This window comes from Pelodiscus sinensis, chromosome 2 (assembly GCF_049634645.1).
Source record: "Pelodiscus sinensis isolate JC-2024 chromosome 2, ASM4963464v1, whole genome shotgun sequence".
NCBI classification, from domain to species: domain Eukaryota; kingdom Metazoa; phylum Chordata; order Testudines; family Trionychidae; genus Pelodiscus; species Pelodiscus sinensis.
In genome coordinates this window covers 114,955,807-114,979,457 of record NC_134712.1, presented here as the reverse complement: position 1 = coordinate 114,979,457, position 23,651 = coordinate 114,955,807, and the positions used below count along the sequence as shown (strand labels likewise).

The 23,651-nt window shown below is 44.3% G+C and overlaps 1 protein-coding gene across 5 annotated transcripts in view; it reads right to left on the bottom strand.

The window, feature by feature from the left end:
• PXDC1 (PX domain containing 1) overlaps window positions 1-20,330 on the bottom strand; it is a 110,027-nt gene extending 89,697 nt beyond the window's left edge. Inside the window, exons 1-3 of one of the 5 annotated variants that reach the window (XM_075921332.1) lie at window positions 19,075-20,330; window positions 5,276-5,367; window positions 3,695-3,812 (exon numbers count right to left, since the gene is read on the bottom strand). In XM_075921332.1, the coding sequence (XP_075777447.1) occupies window positions 3,695-3,812; window positions 5,276-5,367; window positions 19,075-19,330 (466 nt within the window). In that variant the 5' untranslated portion in view covers window positions 19,331-20,330. The remainder of the gene's footprint in view (window positions 1-3,694; window positions 3,813-5,275; window positions 5,368-19,074) is intronic. The other 4 variants (XM_075921333.1, XM_075921334.1, XM_075921335.1 and 1 more) reach the window with 4 other exon arrangements.
• Between the last annotated feature and the right edge of the window lie 3,321 nt (window positions 20,331-23,651).

Sequence of the window (23,651 nt, the reverse complement as noted above, 5' to 3'; positions counted from 1 at the left end):
TTAAATGAAAAATATCTTATTCTTATTTTGTAGCTTAACAAGGAACGGGGCTTATTTGTTGGCTTCATGTCCTGATCCTGCCAACACCTGAGCAATTTTACTTGTGATTAGTCCTACTGAGCTCGTGTGCAGTTCAGACCTCTAATGTGAGAGTATTTAGCTAATACTCCGTTTAGGGAGAAGACCCAATTCTGCTTCCATTACAGCCTGTGGCAAAACTCCTATTGACTTCAATGGAGTGCATCTGCTCCATAGGGTTATAATCCAACAGTACTTTTGATTGTATTCTTCCCAGATGGGAAGTTTTTATCATAATTAAATAAAAAGAGGAAGAAAATAAATAAACAAATACAACACTAAATCAACAACAACCTTTAAAGAAAGTTAAACAATTGATTTTTCCAACAGCAATTTTCCTTAGGTCTAATTCTCTATTGCCTTGAGCTTTGTGCAGTCATTACCTCTCTGCAAATGCTACCAGCTAAGAATGGCTGAATTCGACATTCTTTATTGGTAGGAGAGCCTAATACAATCCCCATTGAAATCAGTGGACAGGCTCCTATTGACTTCATGGGGTACTATCAGATTTGGCTCTAAGTGAATAGATAAAGTGCAGGCTTGAGCCTTTACATCTAAGAACATTTATCTGTTTTTAATTATACTCTCACAGATAGTTCCAATGACTCATGCCTCTGTTAAGGGTTTGCAGAATCATGGCTCTTTTTTACATGGTAGAAGATTTGCTCAGTAGGGAACACACTGATGGATCAAAACTTTAATGTAACACAATACAAGGCTCTCTTCATTGTCTGTATAAGGTCTTATCATAACTTGACTGGTGTGCAAAGTTATGATATTACCAATACTTAGCAAGATCACTGCAGCAAACTTACACTTTTTGGGCCTGAATGTCATTGACTTCAATCAAAATTAGGCCCAACACTTGCAACTCAAATGAGTGATCATGCATTTACACTCCTATATTTAACAATAAGTTAACTAAACTTCAAAGTTAAAGCTCCCAGGCTGGCAGTGAAGAAACTCACTGCCTTCATAAATTCCGCATGAAACCAAATTACAATTGAGGGAGCAAATTATCAACTGGTATATATAGATGCAGCAGCATTGCCTTTAATGGTTTCTTATCCATTTACCTCAGAGATTTTAGCCCCACATTTATTAGAACATATTTTCACTCACTGGGAGCAACAAAAGTATTCTGGGTCTGGCACATCCTTGGATTCTCCTCTCATTTGCACTCATTTCACACTGAAACTGACCCCGATAGATTTTTAACTGATTTTCTTCAAAGAAAGAGGAAAACTATGCCTTATTTGTTACTTAGAAGCAAAATCTGACATAACAGAGAACTACCCCACTATTGAAAGTTAGATGGGGTGGGTTTGGATACAAAAGCTTTACATCTTGAACACAAAGAATCTGCCTCCCTGTGATGATAACCATCCTTACCCGGGGGTTTAATTTTTCACAATAAAGGTATATTTTTGCATTCAGACTAACACTCATGTGACTTCATGTGCCTTCATGTTTATACTGAAAAATTAATCCCTGACTTCCAGTCTATTTTTTATTGGACCCACATTCAATAGAATGCATATGTGAGTGATTTTACACTGAATCCCTCCAGAATCTTCAGCTGGGGATCACCTCAACACCCTTCAGTAGAGTGAGATGTAAACTCAAGGCTCAGATTCTGCTTTCATCTGGTAAATTTTGTTTGTTTCAAATATTTAATCTGGAGCAGACTGTACTGGACGCTGTTTTTTTTAGTGAACACAAAATATTTTTGCAGCTTATGCTGAAGACACAAGCCATCTATGAAGTTGTATTAGATCCAAATTAAAGAAAGCTCGGAATGTATTTTCTGAGTGTCCTTGAGGTGACCTAAGCATATTACAGCATAACTCCTGCAGTACGAAACATTTCAGACGTTAACATTTAGTGCCATCTGCTGGAAACATGCAATGCAGTCATTTCATTGTGCAAAAATCAGTCTGTGGTGTGTCAATCATCTGACATGGGGCTTGTTTTGAAATTCTTTATAACTGCCAGCTAGTACATAAGACTGACACATAAGACTGACTACCACAGAGTACTTTTGGGTACCTGGACAGAGAGGGGGAAAAATCAAGTTGGACTGACTATAAACTACAGGAGTTAATTTGGGATTAAAAATATATTCTTGCTCAGATCCCATTAGGGTTGACAGATGGTTTCAACAAAAATACTGGACACACTTAACATTACATCACAATCTACATTACATCTTATTTAGAAAATACCAAACATTTATATTTTCTCATTTATATTTTCTCAATTTGTTTCCCGAACAGAAAGCTCAAATACTGGACTGTCTAGTTCAAAACCAGACACCTGGCAATCCTAGATCCCATTGTTTTCATAGTTCTTCTACACATAAGCCATGCAGAATCTATTCACTGCTAGTTCCAGTTTCACTCTTTGTATTTAAGCATTCCACACAAATCTTTTCCTACTATTAAAAATATCAGTGACCCTCATTCTTTTGTCAAGCCAGTTTGATGCAATTTCAGTGACTTCCACAAATGTATGATTGATTTACATCAGTGTAAGAGAGAGCAGCAGCCAAACTAGTAATTGCCATTTTACTGGACTCTTAGAACTGTGACAGAATGGTGCCCAGATTATTGCTTAGTGACCATTTTCCATCTGCTTTTAGATCCATCATGTCACACATGCAGAGGGGCACACAGACTAAGTTATTGTTAAAGTAGTTAACACTGCAGCAGCTTGGGGCCAGGTGAGAACCATATCTCCATGGCCACTGCAACTCCAGAGGACACAGCTGGGGGAGGGATGCATGCCCCCTGGCTGGGACAGGCCCAGGTTCATCTGCCCCCTGTGCTCCCCAGCCAGAGTGAGGAATGCAGCAGACTGTGCACTTTCCCCTTGCTCCCTGATGAAGGGGAACAGCCAGCAGTGTTCTGTACAAATTGGAGGTGAGGGAAGCTTCAGCCCCCCCTCTTAAAGGGCACCTGTGGGGTGGGAGGCGTGGGGCTGGGACAGTCATCTGCCTGGTAATTCTGTCCTGTTCTGTATAGTTTTATGAGAAGCAATCCGATTCCAGGCACATCCTATTTTCCTTGTACAACCAAACCCTGACCTTGCTTTAAGTTATGATAAGAGTGAGCTGTATGCCTAATTTGGTGATCCTAGCTCTTACCATTTAGGAGGAGTTCTTGAACAAACAGATAGAGACAGAGACAGACTCTCTCAAATATATGGTAGAAGAATACACCCTTAGTACAAAATGTGACCAATTTCTTTTTAAAAAAATATGTAGGTGTATGTTATAGAAATATACTTTATTTAGGTCATATTTCCTCAATTCTTCCTCTGCAATGCAACAGTACAGACAGCACAAGGACACAGTCTTCTCAAGGAAGGGCAATTGACACCTAGCAGAGCAAGGAAGAGTCTGAAGTCCATATGCTGACAAAAGGAGTCATTTCAAAATGCCTACAACTCTGCCGCATAGTGTTTGTTCTAATGATATTCTATATATTGAGAGGCAAGAGCATGAGGATAGCAGAGGAAGTAGGCTTTTTTCTAAATGTTATGGGATGGCGGGGGGGAAACAAATATTTTCATTTAGTTATTCTTGTGTGCATTCTAGCAAACTAATAATTCTTACCTGATATTTTAACCGGACTTTGAAAGCTTGGTTGAATTTTATGGACATTGTCATTTTTTAACACTTGATCCAACGGAGATCTTTCAAAGAAGGTAAGGACAACTTCAGATCTAGAATACTGAAAAAAACAAAGAAATACATATTTTTAAAGTTTAGTTCCAGAGTCATAGCTTGGTTTATTTATCTTGTTACCAGGCCAGATCTTGAGAAATGCTGAATACATGCAACCCTTACTGTCAACATCCAACTCCCACTGACTACAGCTCAGTGCCTCTTGAGGATTTGTTTCTAATGGGCAAGTTGATGTTCACCGACTTGCCCATTTATAAAGCAAAGCCAGTGCCATGATCAAGAACACAACCCATATCTTCCAACTCCTGCCATGTGTGATTGAGCTTCTGGAGCAATTGCTCTTTTACAAGATCTTCCCAAGGACCTTTGAGTGTTTTGCATACATTAATCAAGCCTCAACATAGCCTAATCATGGAGATAAAACACATGATGTTAGCCAAAGGGCAGTTTTATACAGATGGGCAGTCCAAGGAACAGAGAGGTTAAGTGATCTGCCCTATTTAAGAAGAGGATTGAATCCAGGATCTGGACATAATTAAAAGGAAGGCACTTCATAAGCCTGGGGCAACAGTGGCCAGTCTACAAATAATACCCATTTTTATTATTATTTATTGAGTGCCTTCAGTGTGCCTCATGCAATAAAAACAGGGAAATACATGGTCCCTGCTTTACTGAGTTTACAGTCTATAGCCCCTGCAATCGGAAAACACAGAGCAACATTCTTATGCCATACTGAGCCCCACTCATATCAGTGGGGATCTGCTCTTGTGGATCTAATTACGAGACCCTCAATTCAGCACACCGTGCAGATCAGATACATGATCCTGAAAGATAAGGAGATAATAGTCGTGACTAGGGATAGAAAAGGTTAACCAGTAAGCCTCTCCCTTTATGGGGAAGGCTTACCAGTTCCAGTTAACCAGTAGGGGCTGTAGAGGCTCCCCACCCACCCTGGGCAGGGGCCACCACAGGCCGGGGCTGTTCCGGCCAGACAGACAGACAGAGCAGCCCTGTCCATGGCAGCCCCGGTCCAACTCTCCCGCCACAGATTATAAACTGTGGGTCCTGGAGAGCCAGCTGCACAGTCTACAAGAAAGCCTCCCCAGCAGCTGGGCTGGAGCCTCCCCAGGAGTGGCAATGAAGCCTCCTCCCTGGGAGAGGGACTAGCAGGGGCTGGCAGCTCTGCTTGCAGGAAGCTTCGCTGCAGGCGCTGCAGTATAAAGTTAATCGTTATATTGTACTGCAGAGCCCCACAGCATAAGTAACCGTGGCACCACTCAGATGTTTTTAATGACTTTTTACATCATGACAATACATAGGTCACTTTGTAGGGGCAGGAGACCATGAGGGTAGAGACAGAGGGAAGAGATGATATCATGAAGAAGCTTGAACAGCCCTTTCAGCCTCTGCAAAATCTCCAAGAGCCCAATACCTTCCCATCTATATGAAGAGGGCAAATTACTCTCCACTAGGTCTCAAGTCCAGTAACATGGTATATGACATACTTACTTTCCAAGGCATATTTATAATAATCTTCAGAAGCTTCTCCACTTCATTAAGCCTGGATTCTATATCACGGGCCTCTTTGATTGTGATTAGTCCTAGAAAAAAAGCAAACACATAGTAAGCGAAAATGAAAATACAAAACATGTATGTGGAGGTCTATATGTGGTAGACAACTCTAGTTTGGCCAAGAACATATGGAAAGGCATCACACAGTATGCCTAACTGAGACTTGTCTTTTACCTCAGGAGATGATGACCCATTGTCCAGAAGTAGATCCCCTAGCTTCATTTCAGAGGCTATGTCTAGACTGCAGGTTTCTTTCGGAAGAAGCTTTTCAGGAAGAGTTCTTCTGGAAAAACTTCTTCCAAAAGAGAGCATCCACACTGCCAAAGTGCATCGAAAAAGCGATCTGCTTTTTCAAAAGATAGGATGCTATCTCATATTTCAGCTGTGATTACTATGGAAGGAGTGGCCACCAAGTCACCTGCGCTTTTTCCTCTTTCCTCTTCTTTCGAAAGAACTGCCTCTTCCCAGTCCACACACACCTATTTCTGAAAGAGGTCTTTTGGAAAAAGGCTTTTTTCCTCATAGAATGAGGATTACCAATGTCGGAAAAACCCCTATTCGTTTGATTTTCTTTCGGAAGAATGCAACTGCTCCAGCCCTGCAGGGCCCACCATGGGCAGAAGCACTCTAGCCCGGTTGAAGCAGACCCCACCCTCAGCAGGCCCAGACTGGCTGAAGCAGCCTCTGCCTTCAGCAGGGGAGTCACTCCAGTCCAGCCCCCTCGTCCGTGCCCCGTTTAATTGGGTAGCCCGGGGTTCACAAACTCTGTGATACTGAAACCCCCCCTCTAAGTTGCTCGCGACTCCCCAGGGGGTCGGGACCCACAGTTTGAGAAACACTGGGTTAGCCGGTTAAACATAATGTTTAACTGGTTCACTGATTAATCAGGATTTTACATCCTTAGCTGTAATCTCCCCTATTTTTTCCATTCTCAAGGAAGGAAGAGGTTCCTTGCCCAAAGTCCCTATCAGTTCCCACTGAAATCAATACAAGTATTTTTATGGACTTGGGAATTGGATTGGGCTTAATTTAGAAAGTAGATACAAGAAATACCAACAGTCCTTAATGTTGCAGTACTCAAAGAATCTTGATGTAGATCTGTATTTTCTAACAAGTAGGCACCTAAAGATATTCCATCTCACCACAATTCAGGTGAATAGGGTTACTGGGAAGTTGGACCAACAAATAGGTATAACCTCATTTTCTACATTATGCTAATTGCTTAGTAGCCCATTTTGCCAGTTCTTTATTCCATAATTATCGTCCTATTTACTTTTTGAAGGTTTCGCTGAAACCTTTTCACAGTTGACTATTGGAATACATATAAAATAGGAAATAATCATAAAAAAGTTAACAACGTAACTTTTGGCAGCTAAATTGGCGCTCCACTAGCGTGGTGCCCGGAGGCAACTATCTTCCCTTCCCCATCTCACTACACCACTGCCTTTTCCAATGCCAGTATCTTTTTTGAGATGAGGCGACCACTCTGTACATACACTATGCAAGATGTGGACATACCATGGTTTTCTATAGAGACAATAAAATATCTTCTGTCTTATTCTCTACCCTTTTAATGATTCCTAACGTTCTATTTGTTTTTTGGACTGCTGTTGCACACAGTATGGATTCTTATCAGTTACTCAACTATTCTATAGTCCCTGGGAATGGGGCCAGTAACCAGTGGGCTCTGGTCCCACTCCCGAGGAGCCCTCTGCCTCTCTGTGCTGCTGCCTCTGTGAGGTGTCAGGCAGAAGATGGTCTGGGAGGGGAGCCAGTTTAAAAACCAGCTCCCCTCGCAGACCGTCTGCCTGTCACTCTGCACTCTACCTCTGATACAGCAGCCCCTGTCCAGGTGGGGGTTGTCTAAACTTCCAGACCCAGCGCAAGCTGGAACTGAGCCAGGCTGCTACCCACCTGGCTCCTAATACCCTTTAAATGCAGAGCTGCAACAGGGGTAGGTCACAGACCTGGCACAAGCCGGGACTGAGCCAGGCTGCTGGCCAGCTTGATAAAAAATTTACTGAGAGGGAAGCATGTAGTCTATAGCAATAACCTATAAGCTTTTGCTTATCAGTCAATTAGGTAATCGATTATACTCCTACATCCCTAGAAAGTACATGTTTCTAACCTCTAGATCTTGGAAAAGAATCATCTACAGACCAAAACAAAACAAAAACTACTAGAAAGCTGATGCAGAACGTTTTGTAGTTTTGGGGACAATAAAAAACATTTTATTAAAACCTTAAACAACGGAATGGAAGAAAAGAAGTAGAGTGGAGAGGAAGGAGATTAAGAGTGATGAGATGCAGTGAAAATGCCTACTAGGGATATTAAAATGTGTGTAATTAAAGAATTAAGAAAATTTTAATGGGTAGCAGTTGGCTCCCCATGCATATTGGCTCCTCCTCCTCCCTCCCCCTCTGCACTGCTGCCTCTCCATCAGAGGCAGTAGTGCAGGGGTGGGGGGTGGCTGGTGGGTCCCTGGAAACTGGTGTGCATAGGGAGCTGGCTTTTAACTATGAACGTTAACCAATGAGCCCAGGCTCATCAGTTATCTGAGTACATGGCTACACCTTCACATCCCTAACTCCTACCCTCTTGCTTTTCTACTGAAAGCCTGCAAGAGCTCTCCATGCTCACTTGTTAACTCTGAAAAAAATCCTTCCACTCAGTGACTGACAAGTGTCAATTTGTGATCAGACTGTATGAGTGGCAGGACACAGGTCTGTTTTAATGGGATGCAGATCTGCACTGACACAGAGAGAACTCCAGGACAGGCTTTGCCTACATGCTGAATAAGGACTATATATGCATGAACAAATTGTTATAAACAGTCTCACTCACTACAAATACGCAGCCTGAAGCTGCTGATCTTATATGATTAATCACTATGAATTCAGATAAGGACAGGACCCTCTGTTTTCTCTGTCTACACTGTAAATATGAAAAAAATACCCAACTGGTTTTACATGAAAATTGAAGCCAGCGTAATTTCACTTGTAATATTTGCACGTGATATAATTTTAAAAATTATCCAGTGCAGGACAAACCATAGCACTTTCATTAACTGTAGGCCATAATCCTGCAATGTGTGGGACTGCTCATATGCATAAGAGTTGACAGGATCAGTCCACCCAATGAAGTCAGCAGGAGCTGAAAGCCTCAACACCTTGAAGAATTAACTCCTTTTGGTGCTGAGTAACTGACTCTTGTCTGACTCTTGCAACCCTTTATTCACACAAGCAGCCCAATTAATTCCTATGGGAGAAGTCAGAAGAACGAGGAGTGCAGAAATACAAGGATCAATTCTGCAACCCTTTCCCATGCAAAGACTCTATATTATTCATGTAACCAAATGTTCCAACTTCTGTCAGAGTAACTGTGGCGGAAAAGGTTCAGGATTCTACCCAAGTTCTCCATTTATACTCCTAACACATACTTGGAAAGCTTGTTCAGACAGAAATCCTTAAATAAAGGAAAATAAATCAGAAAAAGATGCCTTGTAGCTTGGATTCCAACTGTACTATTTTTCACTTGTTCAGTCATGCATACGTAGGATATTGGGAAATATCCTAGTGAGGTCATGGAGAAATGTTGTTCACAATTCTTCTCATCAGCTGCAGTCTGACTTCTAATTGAAAGCATGTGCTAACTCCTCCCTGGAAACTTTGCTGTGATGTGTTATTATATGTACTATGCTTAGACAAATAACTATCATTTCAAGTGATTTAAATGGTGTAAACACCTATCTTCATTGTTCTTAAGCAAAAATAGATTTCGATGGGCTTCTTCTTCCTTACCACAAAACATTCAGTTATACACAAAAGTCACTGAAATGTGAATAAAGTTTTAATGTCCATCCACCTAATCTTGCCCACTGCAGATTTTTTATGTAACACGCATACATAGAACAGAACTATTTAATTCATTTGCATGGTTTTGTAACTGATAGGAGTGGGGGAGGAATTTCATTTAATTGTGCTCAGTTCACTATATCACACATAGTGTTGAAGAGAAAAGTATATCATGAGTCATTTATAAAAAGATTTACTGACTGTCAAGGCACAATAGAGCTGTATCTCTCACATTCCAACCCTAAATAATGGTATGAATATATCTTCGCTTTTCCAAATATGTAGCTATATGGCAGTATCTCAAACAGGTCTCAAATCTTGTTCATCTTCCTTACAATATTAGACCCCAATGGGCCTAAAATAAGGAATGAAGTAACTGGATCCAACTCCTCTCTCACATTTAACTCACTTAGGCTACATATACACTGCACAGTTATTTTGGAATAAGCTATTTAGGATAGTTATTCCAAAATAGCTTATTTCCAAATAGCACATCTACACTGCAGGGAAGCCTCAAAATTAGTCTGAGGCAGGCTTCCCTAATGTAGACATGCTATTTCGATTTAGAGCTCCAGGAGGAATAACTTAGAATGGCCTGGTGAGGGGATATTTAGAAATAGCAGATGTGGAGTGTCTACACACACCTTATTTCAAAACAGTTATTTCGGAATAGGTGTTATTCTTCATAGAATGAGGTTTACAGAAGACGGAATAAGCTGTCCGTTATTTCAAAATTATTTCAAAATAACAGAATTGCTGTGTAGACACTTGAATAGTTATTTCGGAATAACGGCTGTGGAACTCAGCTTGGGCATGCAGATTAAAGCAAACGCATGTTTTCTGCAAATTATGTGAGATGTTATACTGTGATTACTATTAAATATTATCCCCCATGGGATATATTAAAAAAATCACATTGTACCTTCCTGATCTCTACCAGACTGTCATCTCACAGGCCCAAGGGAAAACCCACAGAATGGAGCAAAGTAAACACAGATGTGCACAATCTCATGAAGTACTCTCTGCTCTGGTCAATTGTTTTCCTAAATCAAGAAAGAGTGAGGGACCACAGATTTTGGAGACTGAGTGGAGTTGCCTCCCCACTTCATGGAAGGCAATTTAAATCTTACAAATCTCTACAGAAAGTCTTTTGCATAGATACAGGAGCTCTCTTACAGTAATGGCTGCTGGCTACTACTCTCACCACTGAAGCATTGCCTCAGCCTGCTCCCACCCACCTGCAGGACATGCATTAGTAGCCTCAGACTGGACTCAGATGAGACAGTCTACAGCTGTTACTGCTCTCTCCTCTCCCCCTCCTCCATTTCTGCACAGAACAAGACGGGATCTGCAGAGATGAGGCAAAAAGAAAGGGACATTCAATTACTTTAAAAGGTGGGAAATTAAAAACAGATAAAAGGAAATAAATGTTCGCAATTGGCACAATTAAGCTATGAAACTCATTGTCACAGGAAATCACCCAAGTCAATAATATTGCAAGATTTTTTTTTAAAGAGAGAGGAGAGACTGGGTATTTATATGGATAACTAAAAAATAGCCAGAGTAGCTATAATTAAAGATAATAAAAATGTTGGAAGATACATTAGATGTCATGCTTCAGGGTTTAAGCAAATCTCTAATGATTAGAGATCAGGAAGAAACCTACATGGAGATGATCCCACATCTGTCTCACAGATTTTAACACCATTCACTGAAGCATCTGGTTCGGGCCATGGTTGGAGACAGGACCATATGGACAGCTCGTCTAACCCACTGTGACAAATCCTATGTTCTTATGAAAGTGGAACTTCCTCTGTGATAACTCATCTTGAATTCTGCCACCCTATCCATGCATGGGGATGGAGACTGTCACAAAGGCAGCACTCGTCCCCTCTATTCTCAGGGGAGGGGAGAGGCCAGTCCATGCATGATGAATACTGGAGAGAATAATCCAGGTTTTAGAGGTCACCCCTGCACTCCAATGGTTTCCTTTTCATGTGATGTCACCAACATTGCTCATTCTGCGGGTTTTTCTTGGGGAGGGCTAGCAAGCTGTGCTGGGTGCTGGATGTTGGTAGGATGGAAAATGGTTTAAACTGGCTATAGTTTGAACAGAGCTCTTGTTTGGGAGCACTTAGGTGCCAGGTTTGTAAAGGTATTTAGGAATATGCAGTGAGAGTTAAGTCCTAAGTGAGATTTTCATAATTTTCATCTTTAGGTATATGAATGGCCATAAAAATCTGGGGCTTAGTGCACAAATCTAATTCTGCTAGAACAGGAGCAGGAGCAAAAGTAACTGTGGCTTCTTATTTTAAGATATATAGCTCATACTATGCAGAGGTAAGTTACCTAACAATATTCCCAAAAACAGAAACTCCAGAGGGAAAAAAAATTCATTTTATACCCAACTATTCGTGTTTAAGTATCATAGCACACATGCCCAGCACAGGAACGTTAAAAAGCAGAGAAGTCTGGTCTCTCAGGTCATCAGCTTTTTACAAACATTATATATATTCATAACAACATATTCATTGATTATAATAGTGTCTAAAAACACAAGTCTAGGTCTTTAGAACTTCATTGTCATGAGCAGAAAGAAAAGTCTCAGCCCCAGCGATCTTGCAGGCAGCAAGGCAGACAAGACACATGGTATAAGATAGAACTCAAAAGACAAAATGAAGTGAGGAAAAGTGAGTGAAGGAAGAGGAAATTAAATGAACTGAGTTCAGCATTAAAATGGAAGTCGCTGCTATCACTTTTTAGCACTGAATTCACATAAATTCAATAACTCACCATGAAATGTGGACAAATCAAAAAAATAAAACTGACAAATGTCATTAATTCATCATTAATTCAGATGTTTGGATGGCTTTGTTATGAAACCAGCAAGCTTTATTCATCTTATAACAGTACAGCTGAACCATTCGTTTTTGCCATCACTAAGGCTATGTCTAGACTGCAGGTTTTTTCAGAAGAACCTTTTTTCGGAAGAGATCTTCTGACATTACTTCTTATGAAAGAGAGCATCAGCACACAAAAGCACATCAAAAAAGCAATCTGCTTTTTCGAAAGATAGCATCCACACTGAATGGACACTCTCTTGCATTTAAACTGTGATTGCTATGGACAGAGTGGCCACCAGGACACCTGTGGTTTTTCCTCTTTCCTCTTCTTTTGAAAGAGCTCCCTCTTCCCCGTCCACACATGCCTTTTTCCAAAAGAGCTCTTTCGGAAAAAGGCTTCTTCCTCGTAGAAAGAGGATTACCAACACCAGAAAAACCCCTCTGTTCTTTCGATTTACCAGAAAAGCCCCTGTGTTCTTTCTGTTCTTTCGGAAGAATGCGATTGCAGTGTGGACCTCAGGTTTTGTGGGAAAAATGGCCATTTTTCTGACAAAGCTCTGTAGTGTAGACATACCCTGAATGATTTCATGAACATCAGTCAGTTTTAATGGATTTAGCTATAACCAGGTAAACCTTCAAAAGGAGACTGAGAAGCAAGAGAAAAAATGTCTCCGTTCACTGAGAGGACCTTAGCAATACTATGCATCCTGGAAGAGCTGATGCTAAAGGTCATTAAGGCAAATAAAAAACTGGATTTCAGTTGGACTACATTGCTAGAAGCCAGATAATGAAGATCTGTTTCCCTTTTGTCCACCAGACTGAAGTTCTGAACAAGCTTGGTTAATGAACTATTGACATTGTCAACAGTGAAATGAGGCACAATAGATGCAGTGTATTTATCTGTACCATAACAGCTGCTGTCTTTGGAAACTGTTAAATTGCCTCTGTATAGCTCTCAGCCCCCAAACATATATTAAACTCACAGATGGTCTTGTAAACAACAGTATAAGAAAGCATGCATAAAACAGTAGATTACGGATACAGAAGGCACAGCAAAATGTGACAGTCTTCTAGTGCTGCCTTCTGTCCTTCCTGGTGCACTGCAGATGGGACACAAAAACAACCTAGCAATATCTTTCCCACCCGCTCCTACTTCTGGCTTGATGACAGGAGAGGAAGGCAGAGATGATCTAGCGTGAACTAGAAGGTTTGTGTCAGGAAGGAGACAATGTGGAGGATGATGTGCCACAGATAATGATCTAGTTATAATAATAATAATTCTAGTGAGGGACAGAGAAAAATGTGAGGAGGAAGAGAGGAAACAGAAAGTAGGCCAAGCAAAGGGAGACACGAGGGGGATAAGCGGCCTGAGAATGACAGATAAGGAAAGGAAGAGAAAAATTTGACTAGCTGGGGGCAGGAGTGGGAGGGGGAAGCAACCGGAAGAGGAGCACTCTGGGAAGAGAAATAAAGAAAACAGCCATATGAGACCGAAGGGAAGCGCATTGACACTGACAGCAGTATGTGTGGAAGCTCAGGCACTACACACAGCCACAATGTGAACGACCATTCTGAAAGTGCATGAAAACAGCACTAGAGCATATAAATGTGATAGTTACACTTCAAGGATTCCCAGAAAAATATATAAACACACAGAAGGCCAAATTTACCGCAGTTTTCAATGTGATTATGCTTATGTGACAAAATTTTAGATTGATCTAGGAGTACTAAGGACCTGCTCCTGCACTCACTGAATTCAGTGAGAAGTTTGCCTGTGACTTAAAGGGTAAAGGATTATGTTTGAAAAAAAATCATACTACAGAACATCTCAATATTATTTTGCAGGCAATAGCCCCTCCTGGTTCATTCTTTACCACATTTGTACCTAATTTTCTCTGTTTTGCTTTTGAGGGGGCGTGGGTACAGCAATTATTTCTGGATCTGAGTGAATTGGTAATTTTAAAGTCAGCCGCTCCCTCTTTTATCTGTCTTCCTCACCAATTTTTACATAAATATAGAGGAGGTAATTTTGCATAGATTAAAACAGAGTATAGCTTGGGAACGACTGGGATTGTAAAATAAAGTGTTGGTCTCTGAATGATAAATTTCCTTATTGAACCAGTCTGTATGTTTATATTGTGTTGTTTATGCATACACCTAGAGCAGCGGTCCCTAAACTTTTTCTCTCCTTCCCTGCCATCAGTAACAAAATGTGTCTACACCATGTACCTTGTTAGGCTGGGAGGAGAGATGCAATCAGGAATGGGGTGGAGGCTGAGATATGGCCAGGAAGAAGCAGGGACAAGGCTGAGGCCGGGGGCTCAGCCAGGTTGTAGCAGAGCTGGGGGTAAAGCAGGGATGGATGACACTCCCTCCCTGTCCTTTCCTGGGGATTGGTCCAGGACACATTGCACTCCTTTCCACCAACGTTTCTCCCTACTGTTTGGGGACCACCGGCCTTAGAGTAAGGGATAAGCACACTTCAGATTCCTAAAGAAAATACTATGAAGATTCTAGTGACATCATAATGAATCATGAAAATTAAGATAATCTGTCATTATAAGAGCAGGAATCTGATTGGAAGACAAAATTTCTGATCCTACCGAGAGAGGCAAACAGCACAGAAACAAGCCAGCTTACTATTAATGTGTAAGAAAAACATTTTACAAAAGCATCAGTATAATAAGGAGTGTAGGTCTCCTAGACACACACACACACCTCCTGTTGATAAGCGTACCTGGTCTTTAGCCTCATTATGCATTTCCAATGTGCAGATATCAAGTATACTTTGCCATGCACAGTTATTGCTCATACTGTGTTTAATACTAGTACTATAGTACAGACTGTGCAAGATTGATGCCCTCTTTGTATTGAGATCCCCACTCTCCATCCAGGAGGGAAAGGCGGTCAGCTACCTCCGTAACAGCATTTCTCTGCCCCTTCCCCCTCCTATGCATTCTCTGGGAATTGCAGATGGCTCTCTGCTAGTCTAGCAATGCATGGGGGCTGAGGTGAGCGACAGACAAGTTGAGAGAAGAATGGGCAGGCCGAGGTGTGCACATTGCCCACTAAGAAATGAAATAAAGCTGGCAGCCTCTAAAATATAACACAGCCTCTAATCCTTATGTTGAGAATGCCCTTGGCATGGCATAGCTGCAATCAGGACACCATGCCAATGCAAGTCCACTGGAAAACGTAGATGGTCTTGTTCCCTTAACAGCTCATGTGAGCCTTATGGACCAGACCATGGCTTTCTTCTATGAATGGAAGTTGGATAGTTCCCTTGTCTGTTCCCCCCTTTCCTACAGTAGAGGAATACAGGCAGTCCCCAGGTTACATGGATCCGACTTACATCGGATCCCTACTTACAAACGGGGTGAGGCAACCCCGCACTAGCTGCTTCCCCTCAGCAGACTAGGGAGACGCGAAGCTAGCGCTCCCCCCAGCAGACCAGGGAGACGCAGAGTGGCTTTTCTCAGCAGACACCTCAGCTTGAGAATAAAGGACTGAGGGAAGTGAGGTGTGGGAGAATAAAACTGAGCTCTGGAGAAATGTTTGGCTAGAGTTTCCCCTACAATATGTACCAGTTCCGACTTACATACAAATTCAACTTAAGAACAAACCTACAGTCCCTATCTTGTACGTAACCCGGGGACTGCCTGTACTGACGAATTTGCATGAGAGGAACCTGGTTAAGTTCCTGGCTTTGTATGCAGGCATCACACCACTTAAAAATACAACATAGGGCATAAAGTCTGATCTTTGCAAGATTCTGATATCCCTCAGTTCACATTACAGTGAAGAGAACGTGTATGTTTTCACAGATACTGTGAACTAAAAGAATATACATTCCTATTCGTTATTTGCTTTTTCAGTCATAATTTATGCTGGGTGTGCTAGTACCCACGTATATTAGGGGCACATAGTTACCGAAAGAGTTAAGATAAACACATACAGCAATTGAGGGTATTGAGCATCATGAGGAACAATCCTCTTGCAGAATCTTGAGTCCTAAGTTTATAGAAATTTACAGTGATCTTTGTTTAATACAGTGTGTTAATTCCTTGTGTATCGGTATTCACACACAGGACCCAAATCTTAAAAATACTTATGCAAATAGTTCTTACTCTTATAAAGAGACCGTCTGATTTCAGAGGAACTATCTGCATGATTTATGCATGCTCGCATGTCAAAGGATCAGGCTGCAAAATTCATAGTGAAAAACAGCTTTAGATTAATGTTATAGCGTGAGCCCCAATGAGAGCAGCTCTTCCAAGAGCAAGTACAGTGGTATCAAGCACATAATCAAGAATTTAGGGTGATGCTTACTGATTAACTGGATAACCTCACATCCCTAGCTCTGGAAATAGTGGGTTGGGGAGGACAGTGGGGATCATTGATTTTGCTGTTAAGGAGCAAGAAGGAACATATCAGCACAGAATGTTAGCTTTATATTGTACCCACAAGTAATTATAGTCCCACGAAAGCAGAGCTCTACCATCTCTTTCTCATATTTCTGCAGCTGAAAAGTGGGAGATTTTTTAAGCCTATGAAATTAATAACCATTTTTAAGATCAAACTATTTTAGCTCAAATTATAGGTGTCTGCTATTTGAAAATATCCTTTATTTTTTATATAATGTTGTTTGAGAAAGGGTATATCAATTACAAGCTAATGTAATTCTTCTGATGCTACTTAAATGTATCTACAGTAACCAGAAGCATTTCCAGTTCCTGCTCAAAATTGACTCAAAATGCTTTCATTGCCTCCATAAAGATTACAGATGCAAACACTACACAGCCTGGCACTTTTGGAAAGATTGAGATCAACAATATATCTGACTCATTGCTAATGCCTAGAAGCAGCATGACTTTCTATTTGGGTTAAATATATGGAAATGTATGAAATAATGTGATTTTTCTTTAAAATCTGATACCTCAGATTTGAAAAGTTCATCTAAAATGAGATCATACACTCCTTTGTGTACCAAATACATTATAAAATCCCCTGCTTATATCCAAAGCATCATTTAGATTTGACTGTATGTGTGACTGTATGGCCAGGCATTCACAAGTTCTGGTAAATAAGTATTTAAGTACAGACTGCTTAGAGAAGTGCAATGATAACTCATTTCTGCAAAGTCTTTTTTTTTTTTTTACAGAATTTCATTTGAAGAAGTGAGTTCACTATAATGGGAATGATAGTTCTCAGAAACTATTCATGACTTGGAGTCTATCATATTTACACGTTTCACTGTAAGAAGTTTCTATCATTAGCCAAGGAAAATACAGTTCTTGAGATTTAAAATATCTTAACCCCCAAATCGTAGAACTGTCAGCATTAAAAATAACATTGGGACTTTCTATCTCACTATGAATATAGTATTAGTGTTTAATTCTTCCACTCCCGCCCATATGTATGTCATTCACCATGGAAGCCTACTGAAGTCAGGGTGACAATTCATATGAGAAGGATTACTCACAGAAATGAGGGCTGAAGGACCCAGGCCTTGCACAGGCATTAAATCTCCTAATGTCCTAGGGAGGTTTAGTCTTCCCTGACTATTGGTCATAGTTCATGCTATGTGGAACGGTCAAGTAGGGGGACATCAGCTTCCAGTGTGAGTGAATAAACACAAATGGGACCTCTGAAACATGTAATTAAGGGCTAATAGTTTGCAAGAGTGGTCACTGATTTGGAGGGCCTCACTCAATACAGCTCGGGCATGATTTTTAGAGGTGCTGAGTATTCACAGCTCCAACTCAAGGGTTTTCATCATTCATACAGGAAGATTCTCCAATTGTCTGCAGGGGGCACTCAGTGCCTGAGAGTGTCAGGCAGCATTTCTTCCTTCAGTGTTAGCTGAGGAAGGAAGCAAGATAAACTAATTCTAGCAGCTCAATTTTTCAGGAACTGAAAGAGAAGCCACTTCCCATGAACCTAGAATATACAGCAAAGAAACTGAGGCGGAGGGTGGGGGAGGGGAGGGCAATATATTCCAGATATTTTTAACAGGACAAAATGACAACACAAACAGATGGCAGGAGTAATAAAAGTAGGAGGCTTGAGAACTATCAAGAGCTTGCAATATTCAAGAAAAAAATATTTACATTATTTTGGGGAAAAGTCTCTGGGGCCATCTCCAACTGCAAGGGACTGCGTCTTTTCTCAGGCGGGTGACAGTCAGAAGTAACTGCACTGAAGTCAGTGAAGCCTCAGAATTTAACTCCCCATCACCCTGTGCTGGAGGAGCCCAGAATACTATTGCTAAAGAGAGATGGCAGCAGCAAATTTCCATATTCTCATGAGAAAACATACATAAACTCTGATCTTTCCCTCCTATTATTAATCCTGAGAGTCTGCTCTATGCCCTGGGAAGAGTTGCAGCCTTCCCCATCATACAAATGGGAAATATTCGTTTGGCTCGCTTTCAACACCAGTGCTTACCCCAAATACTACTCCCTCCAAAGAGGCCCCACATCCTTCAGTGTCTTGGGCAGGGTGGGGAGGTGTTAAATCACTGCGGGTGGAGCAGTAAATATGGATTGTGTTAATCAGGATCGCCTGGATCCAGAGAGAGGAAGGACAGTCTTTTAAGACCCCTCTCTGCAATTACCTCCCCAAGGTGCCTCAGCATTTGGGGGCTGTGTGTAAATGGAGTATGATTACTGAATTCAGTTTCCCAGCAATCTGGGTCAAACCTCTGGCGCAGATTCTCTCCTCTGCCTTGCGCCTTGCGCGAAGTGTCACCATTGGGACTGAGCGGTATTTCACAAGCACTTTAACCGGGAGTAAATTACACGGTGGAGACTCCAGTCCGCTGTACGGAGTTTAACTTCGCGGCCCCCCGCCCCCCGTTTGTCCTGCAGCCTTTCAATCGCTCCAGGACACCGACTCAAGCCACGCAGCCAACAAGAGAGTCTGTCTCTGTCCCCAGCAAGTTCTCTCCCCCACCCCTCCGTCCAGGATGTACCTACATACCCCCCAAGCCAGGAGCCGGAGCTTAGGCAATAGGAAGGAAGCCAGAAGCTGCCCAAACCTTGGAGCAGGGGGGACTGTGACAGCTCCGGGCGATCCTCCGGGAAGGAGTCCAGCAGCCGCTTGAAGAGGCGGCCCAGGTCCGAGTAACTCCGGTGCAAGTAGAGCACGTTCCTGTCCGACCATTCGGTGCGGATCTCGTAAAACTCCTCCTCGTCCCCCTGCCGGCTGATGATGAGTCTCCGGATGCCGTTCACCCAGCAGCCCCTCACGTACATGTTCACCAGCGAGGTGCCCTCAAACACGGCCGAGGCCATCCTGCAGCTGCCCACACATACCCCGGCGGGGAGCAGCCTTCTCCAGCTGCTGGGGCAGGGAAGGGCGGCGGGTGGAGGGAAGGCTTGCAAATCAGAGGGGTGCAATGCCACACACCCCACAAAGTACGGGCTGAGCCTCCTCCCGCGCTGGAAGGAGGTCCCCGCCCTGCCCTCCTCCTACTGAAACTGTGCTGCGTGTCACTCGCCCAGCAGGCGGCGGGCAGTCACTTCTCCCCACTTTCTGGCACTTTGAGCAGCAGCGCGGCCAAGGGGGGCCGGGTGCAGGAGGCAGCGCCCTTTGCAGTCCGATCCCGGGCACTCAGCTCTCGCTTTGCCTTGGCGCCTGCATTTCTCTTTCCTCCCCCGCGCAGCAGATGGAGGCGACTCCGGGCGGACACCCCTCTCCCGCCGGCTCCTCTGGGGGTGGGGGTCGCTAGTTCCGCTCGCGCTCCGCAGCCCGGGCCGTGGCTTCCTCTCTCCGGATCCCGCAGGGGACTGACAGCGGGGGCGGGCTGCTTCCCGCCAGCTTTCCGCGGGATGGCCGGGGGGAGGGAAGGTTTCCCGGCGGCTGGGTGCCTGGGGCGGGGTCTCCCGGCTGGTTCCTTGAGAAGTTTTGTCTCTAGGCTCCCCCGCCGCTTGGAAAGTGCCTAGGCAGGGGGCATTGCAACGCGGTCGGGCGCGCCGCCCCCTTGGCCAGCTGCTGCTCGGCGCGCTCCGGCCGGGGCAGCTCCCTGCCGCCTGCTCGGTGGCGAGGCCGATCCCTGCCCGCTGAGGCGGGATCAGGGACAAGCCCCAGCTCGCGCAGTCTCCTCTTGCGCTGCGCTTGCGAGGCTCCCTCCTCGCAGCCTCAAGGAGCCCGCAGCCTGCACCCGTCCCATCCTCAAACGCGGAGCCGGGACCCAGCCAAGGGGGGACAGGGCGTGAGGAGGCTCCTGCTCCTGGAGCTGAGCTCACAGCCAGCCAGTGAGCGGACGAGTTAGTTCTCCCTCCCCGTGACCCTAGACGTTTTCCTTCCAGCGGCTCGGGCCGGACAGCTTCCCGCCGCCGGGGGCACGTGCTTCCAAGGCAGAGCCCGCTGCTCTGCTGGGAGCGTGAAAGATGCCTTCCGCGGCAGGGGAGCTGCGCCTCGGAGCTCAGGGCCTGCCATCGCCAGCCTTCCCTCCCACGCAGTATTCGCTACAGCAAGACAGGAGCTTGGACTGCCCCGGCCCTGCGATATCGAGGAAGAAGAGCTAGAGTGGAAGCACCTCCGTGGTTCAGGGTTATAGAAGCAAAGCCAGGGGCACGGGCTTTCCACTAATCTGGCTTTACTTCTTTGCCCCCGAGGGCCAGCAGCCCCCAGGAGCCTGCAAAAGCATTGCAGGCTGTCTTCAGACCTGTGCTGGCCAAAGCCATTTGCTTCACCCTCACCCCAAGCAAAGCCTCATTTAGAAGAAATCAATGCTGCTGGGGCTGTTCCAGCTCACTGAATAGCTGGTGTAAAGTCATCAGTCAATACACCAAAACTAGAGAGAGACCTATCCTAAAACAGAGCGTGAGGGAGGAGTCTAGAAGTTGTTTGAAACACCTATTAATCTGAATAATAAGCGGTACTTCCTAGATCCAAAGTAAATGAAGGCACAAACCAGAACAGTTTTGGGGTACCAGCCCCTTTTTGTTATTGGGGAGGGAGCTCCCCAGCTGTGACAGAGCAGATCTACGGGGAGAGGAGTCCTGATCACTTCCTGGACCCCAAGGAGGCCAGAAGTGAGATGGGTGTTTGACGTCTACACAGCAGCGTTATTTCAGAATAACTAGCGTCATTCCGAAATAACAAAATGTGCGTTTATACTACAAGCCTTTATTTCAAAATTATGTCAAGCTGGAGGACTTCTTACTCCGATTCCTGTAATTCTAATTTCACAAGTAAGGGAAGTCAAAGGAAGTGTTCTTCCTTTGGCTTCCTGTTGTGTAGACAGCGCTTAAAGCTGAATTAAGCTATTTCGACGCCAGCTACACAATTAACGTAGCTGAAGTTGCGTAGCTTAATTCGACTTCAGCTGTACTGACGTACACTAAGATTCCCACATTAACCTGCTGCTGTACTCAGTAGCCCATTGGAGCTGGTTTGCTAGAGTGATAAATTCCTAAGGTGCCTCAGATCCGGATTGCAGCAGACAGCAAACCAACAGCTGAGGAAGTGAGGATGCAGGTAGAGGGTGGAGATAAGTTACCAGAGCTGTGGAACAGAAACCATCCTATATGAATGGTGGAATAGATACTGTAAGGGCATGGCAACTGAATCGATGTTGGGGAGGGGGTGATGGTTGTGTAGTTTTCATTTGAAAGGTACTGCACATTGCATTGTTGCATACCTTTATGGCAGATATTGCTGAATTTTAAAACAAAGGGTGATAAAAATGGTTGACAACACTCTGCAGGAAACCTTGAATAAGTAAAACCCTCTGAATTTTCAATTTATTGGTAGATAATTGCAGATAATTCTCTAAATCATTCTGACACTTCAAGACACACAACAGAAGAATTTTAATCCCTTTCCCAGGGACACATTGCCCACAATCCATTGACTCAACTTCTTTATCAGCACAGCTGTGTTCAATCCATTCTAAAGCACAAAAGAATGTCAGAGAAAAGAGCAAACCACAACTGAACCATATTTCCCCAAGTTGCTTTTCCTTATAGATCATATTGAATTTTTTTTAAATCTGGATTGATGATACCCAAACCCTTTAGGACTGAAGTGAATCCTGGCCTAGCTAAACTACCACCAAATTAAATTCAGTAAAAGTAGGATTAGGCCTGACAAATAAAAGTAAATCATATATGAGCAGCTCAACAATCTACATATATTTCACACATTGGTGCCCCAGCAGACAGTGCAGTGTGTGGTAAAGGCCCACCCACTTTGGCTCACCACAAAAAAGATTTTTGTATCTCTGACAGACAAGATCTCTCTTCTGTATTAGTTAGTAGCTGTTAGAAATAGTCCACATGCTTTCAAGGAAAAGGGATTGATGTGAACTTTTGTATTGAGGGAAGAACTTAACATAGTTCTTTTTGTTGAAAGGAGGCTTTTGTAATCTCTTCTCTTGTTCCAGTACATGGTGGTCTCCCAAGTTCTTCAATGTACAAACAAGAAGAGAAAGCATTTTATTTTCTAACAGTTGCTGTGGTAACCCAACCCGCACCCCTTCCTAATGAAGTGAAATTGCTCTGAAGGCAACTGTGCATTGCACTCATTTTTAAGATGTTGCCTTTGTGTTGCTTCTAAATACAGCAGCCAAAACACTTTTTGAACACTGTTGGTTTAGTTGTATTTTTTACATTACAGTGCAGACTAGGAGTGATTTTTTCCTGTTTCTCTGTTCCCCCAGCTCCTGCTGAAATCAACTGGAAAGAGCCCAGTACCATACAGATTGAAGGTCTCTTTTATATTGCGGGCCTGATGCTGAATATCATCATTCCTGTATTACCGTATATTCCGGCGTACAAGACGACCTCTGATGTTAAAAAACATCCCCCAAAAATCGGGGGTCGTCTTGTACGCCGGATGCCCCGCCGCCGGAGCCCCTCCGCGGCTTTGAAAGCCTCGGGGGAAGCCGGCGGCGGGGCATCCCAGGCGCGCATGGGCTGCCCCCCCGCCGGAGCCCCTCCGCGGCTTTGAAAGCCTCGGGGGAAGCCGGCGGCGGGGCATCCCAGGCGCGCCTGGGCTGCCCCCCCGCCGGAGCCCCTCCGCGGCTTTGAAAGCCTCGGGGGAAGCCGGCGGCGGGGCATCCCAGGCGCGCATGGGCTGCCCCCCCACCGGAGCCCCTCCGCGGCTTTGAAAGCCTCAGGGGAAGCCGGCGGCGGGGCATCCCAGGCGCGCCTGGGCTGCCCCCCCGCCGGAGCCCCTCCGCGGCTTTGAAAGCCTCGGGGGAAGCCGGCGGGGGGGCAGCCCATGCGCGCCTGGGATGCCCCGCCGCCGGCTTCCCCCGAGGCTTTCAAAGCCGCGGAGGGGCTCCAGCGGGGGGGGCAGCCCAGGCGCGCCTGGGATGCCCCCCCGCCGGCTTCCCCCGAGGCTTTCAAAGCCGCGGAGGGGCTCCGGCGGGGGGGCAGCCCATGCGCGCCTGGGATGCCCCGCCGCCGGCTTCCCCCGAGGCTTTCAATGCCGCGGAGGGGCTCCGGCGGGGGGGCAGCCCAGGCGCTCCTGGCGGCTTTGCTCCCGGTGCCTCTGGTCTGCTGGGGACCATCTCCAGCAGACCAGGGACACCGGGAGCAAAGGAGGCGGAGGGGCGCTGGGGTATAAGATGAAACCCTATCTTTTAATTAAAAAGATAGGGGG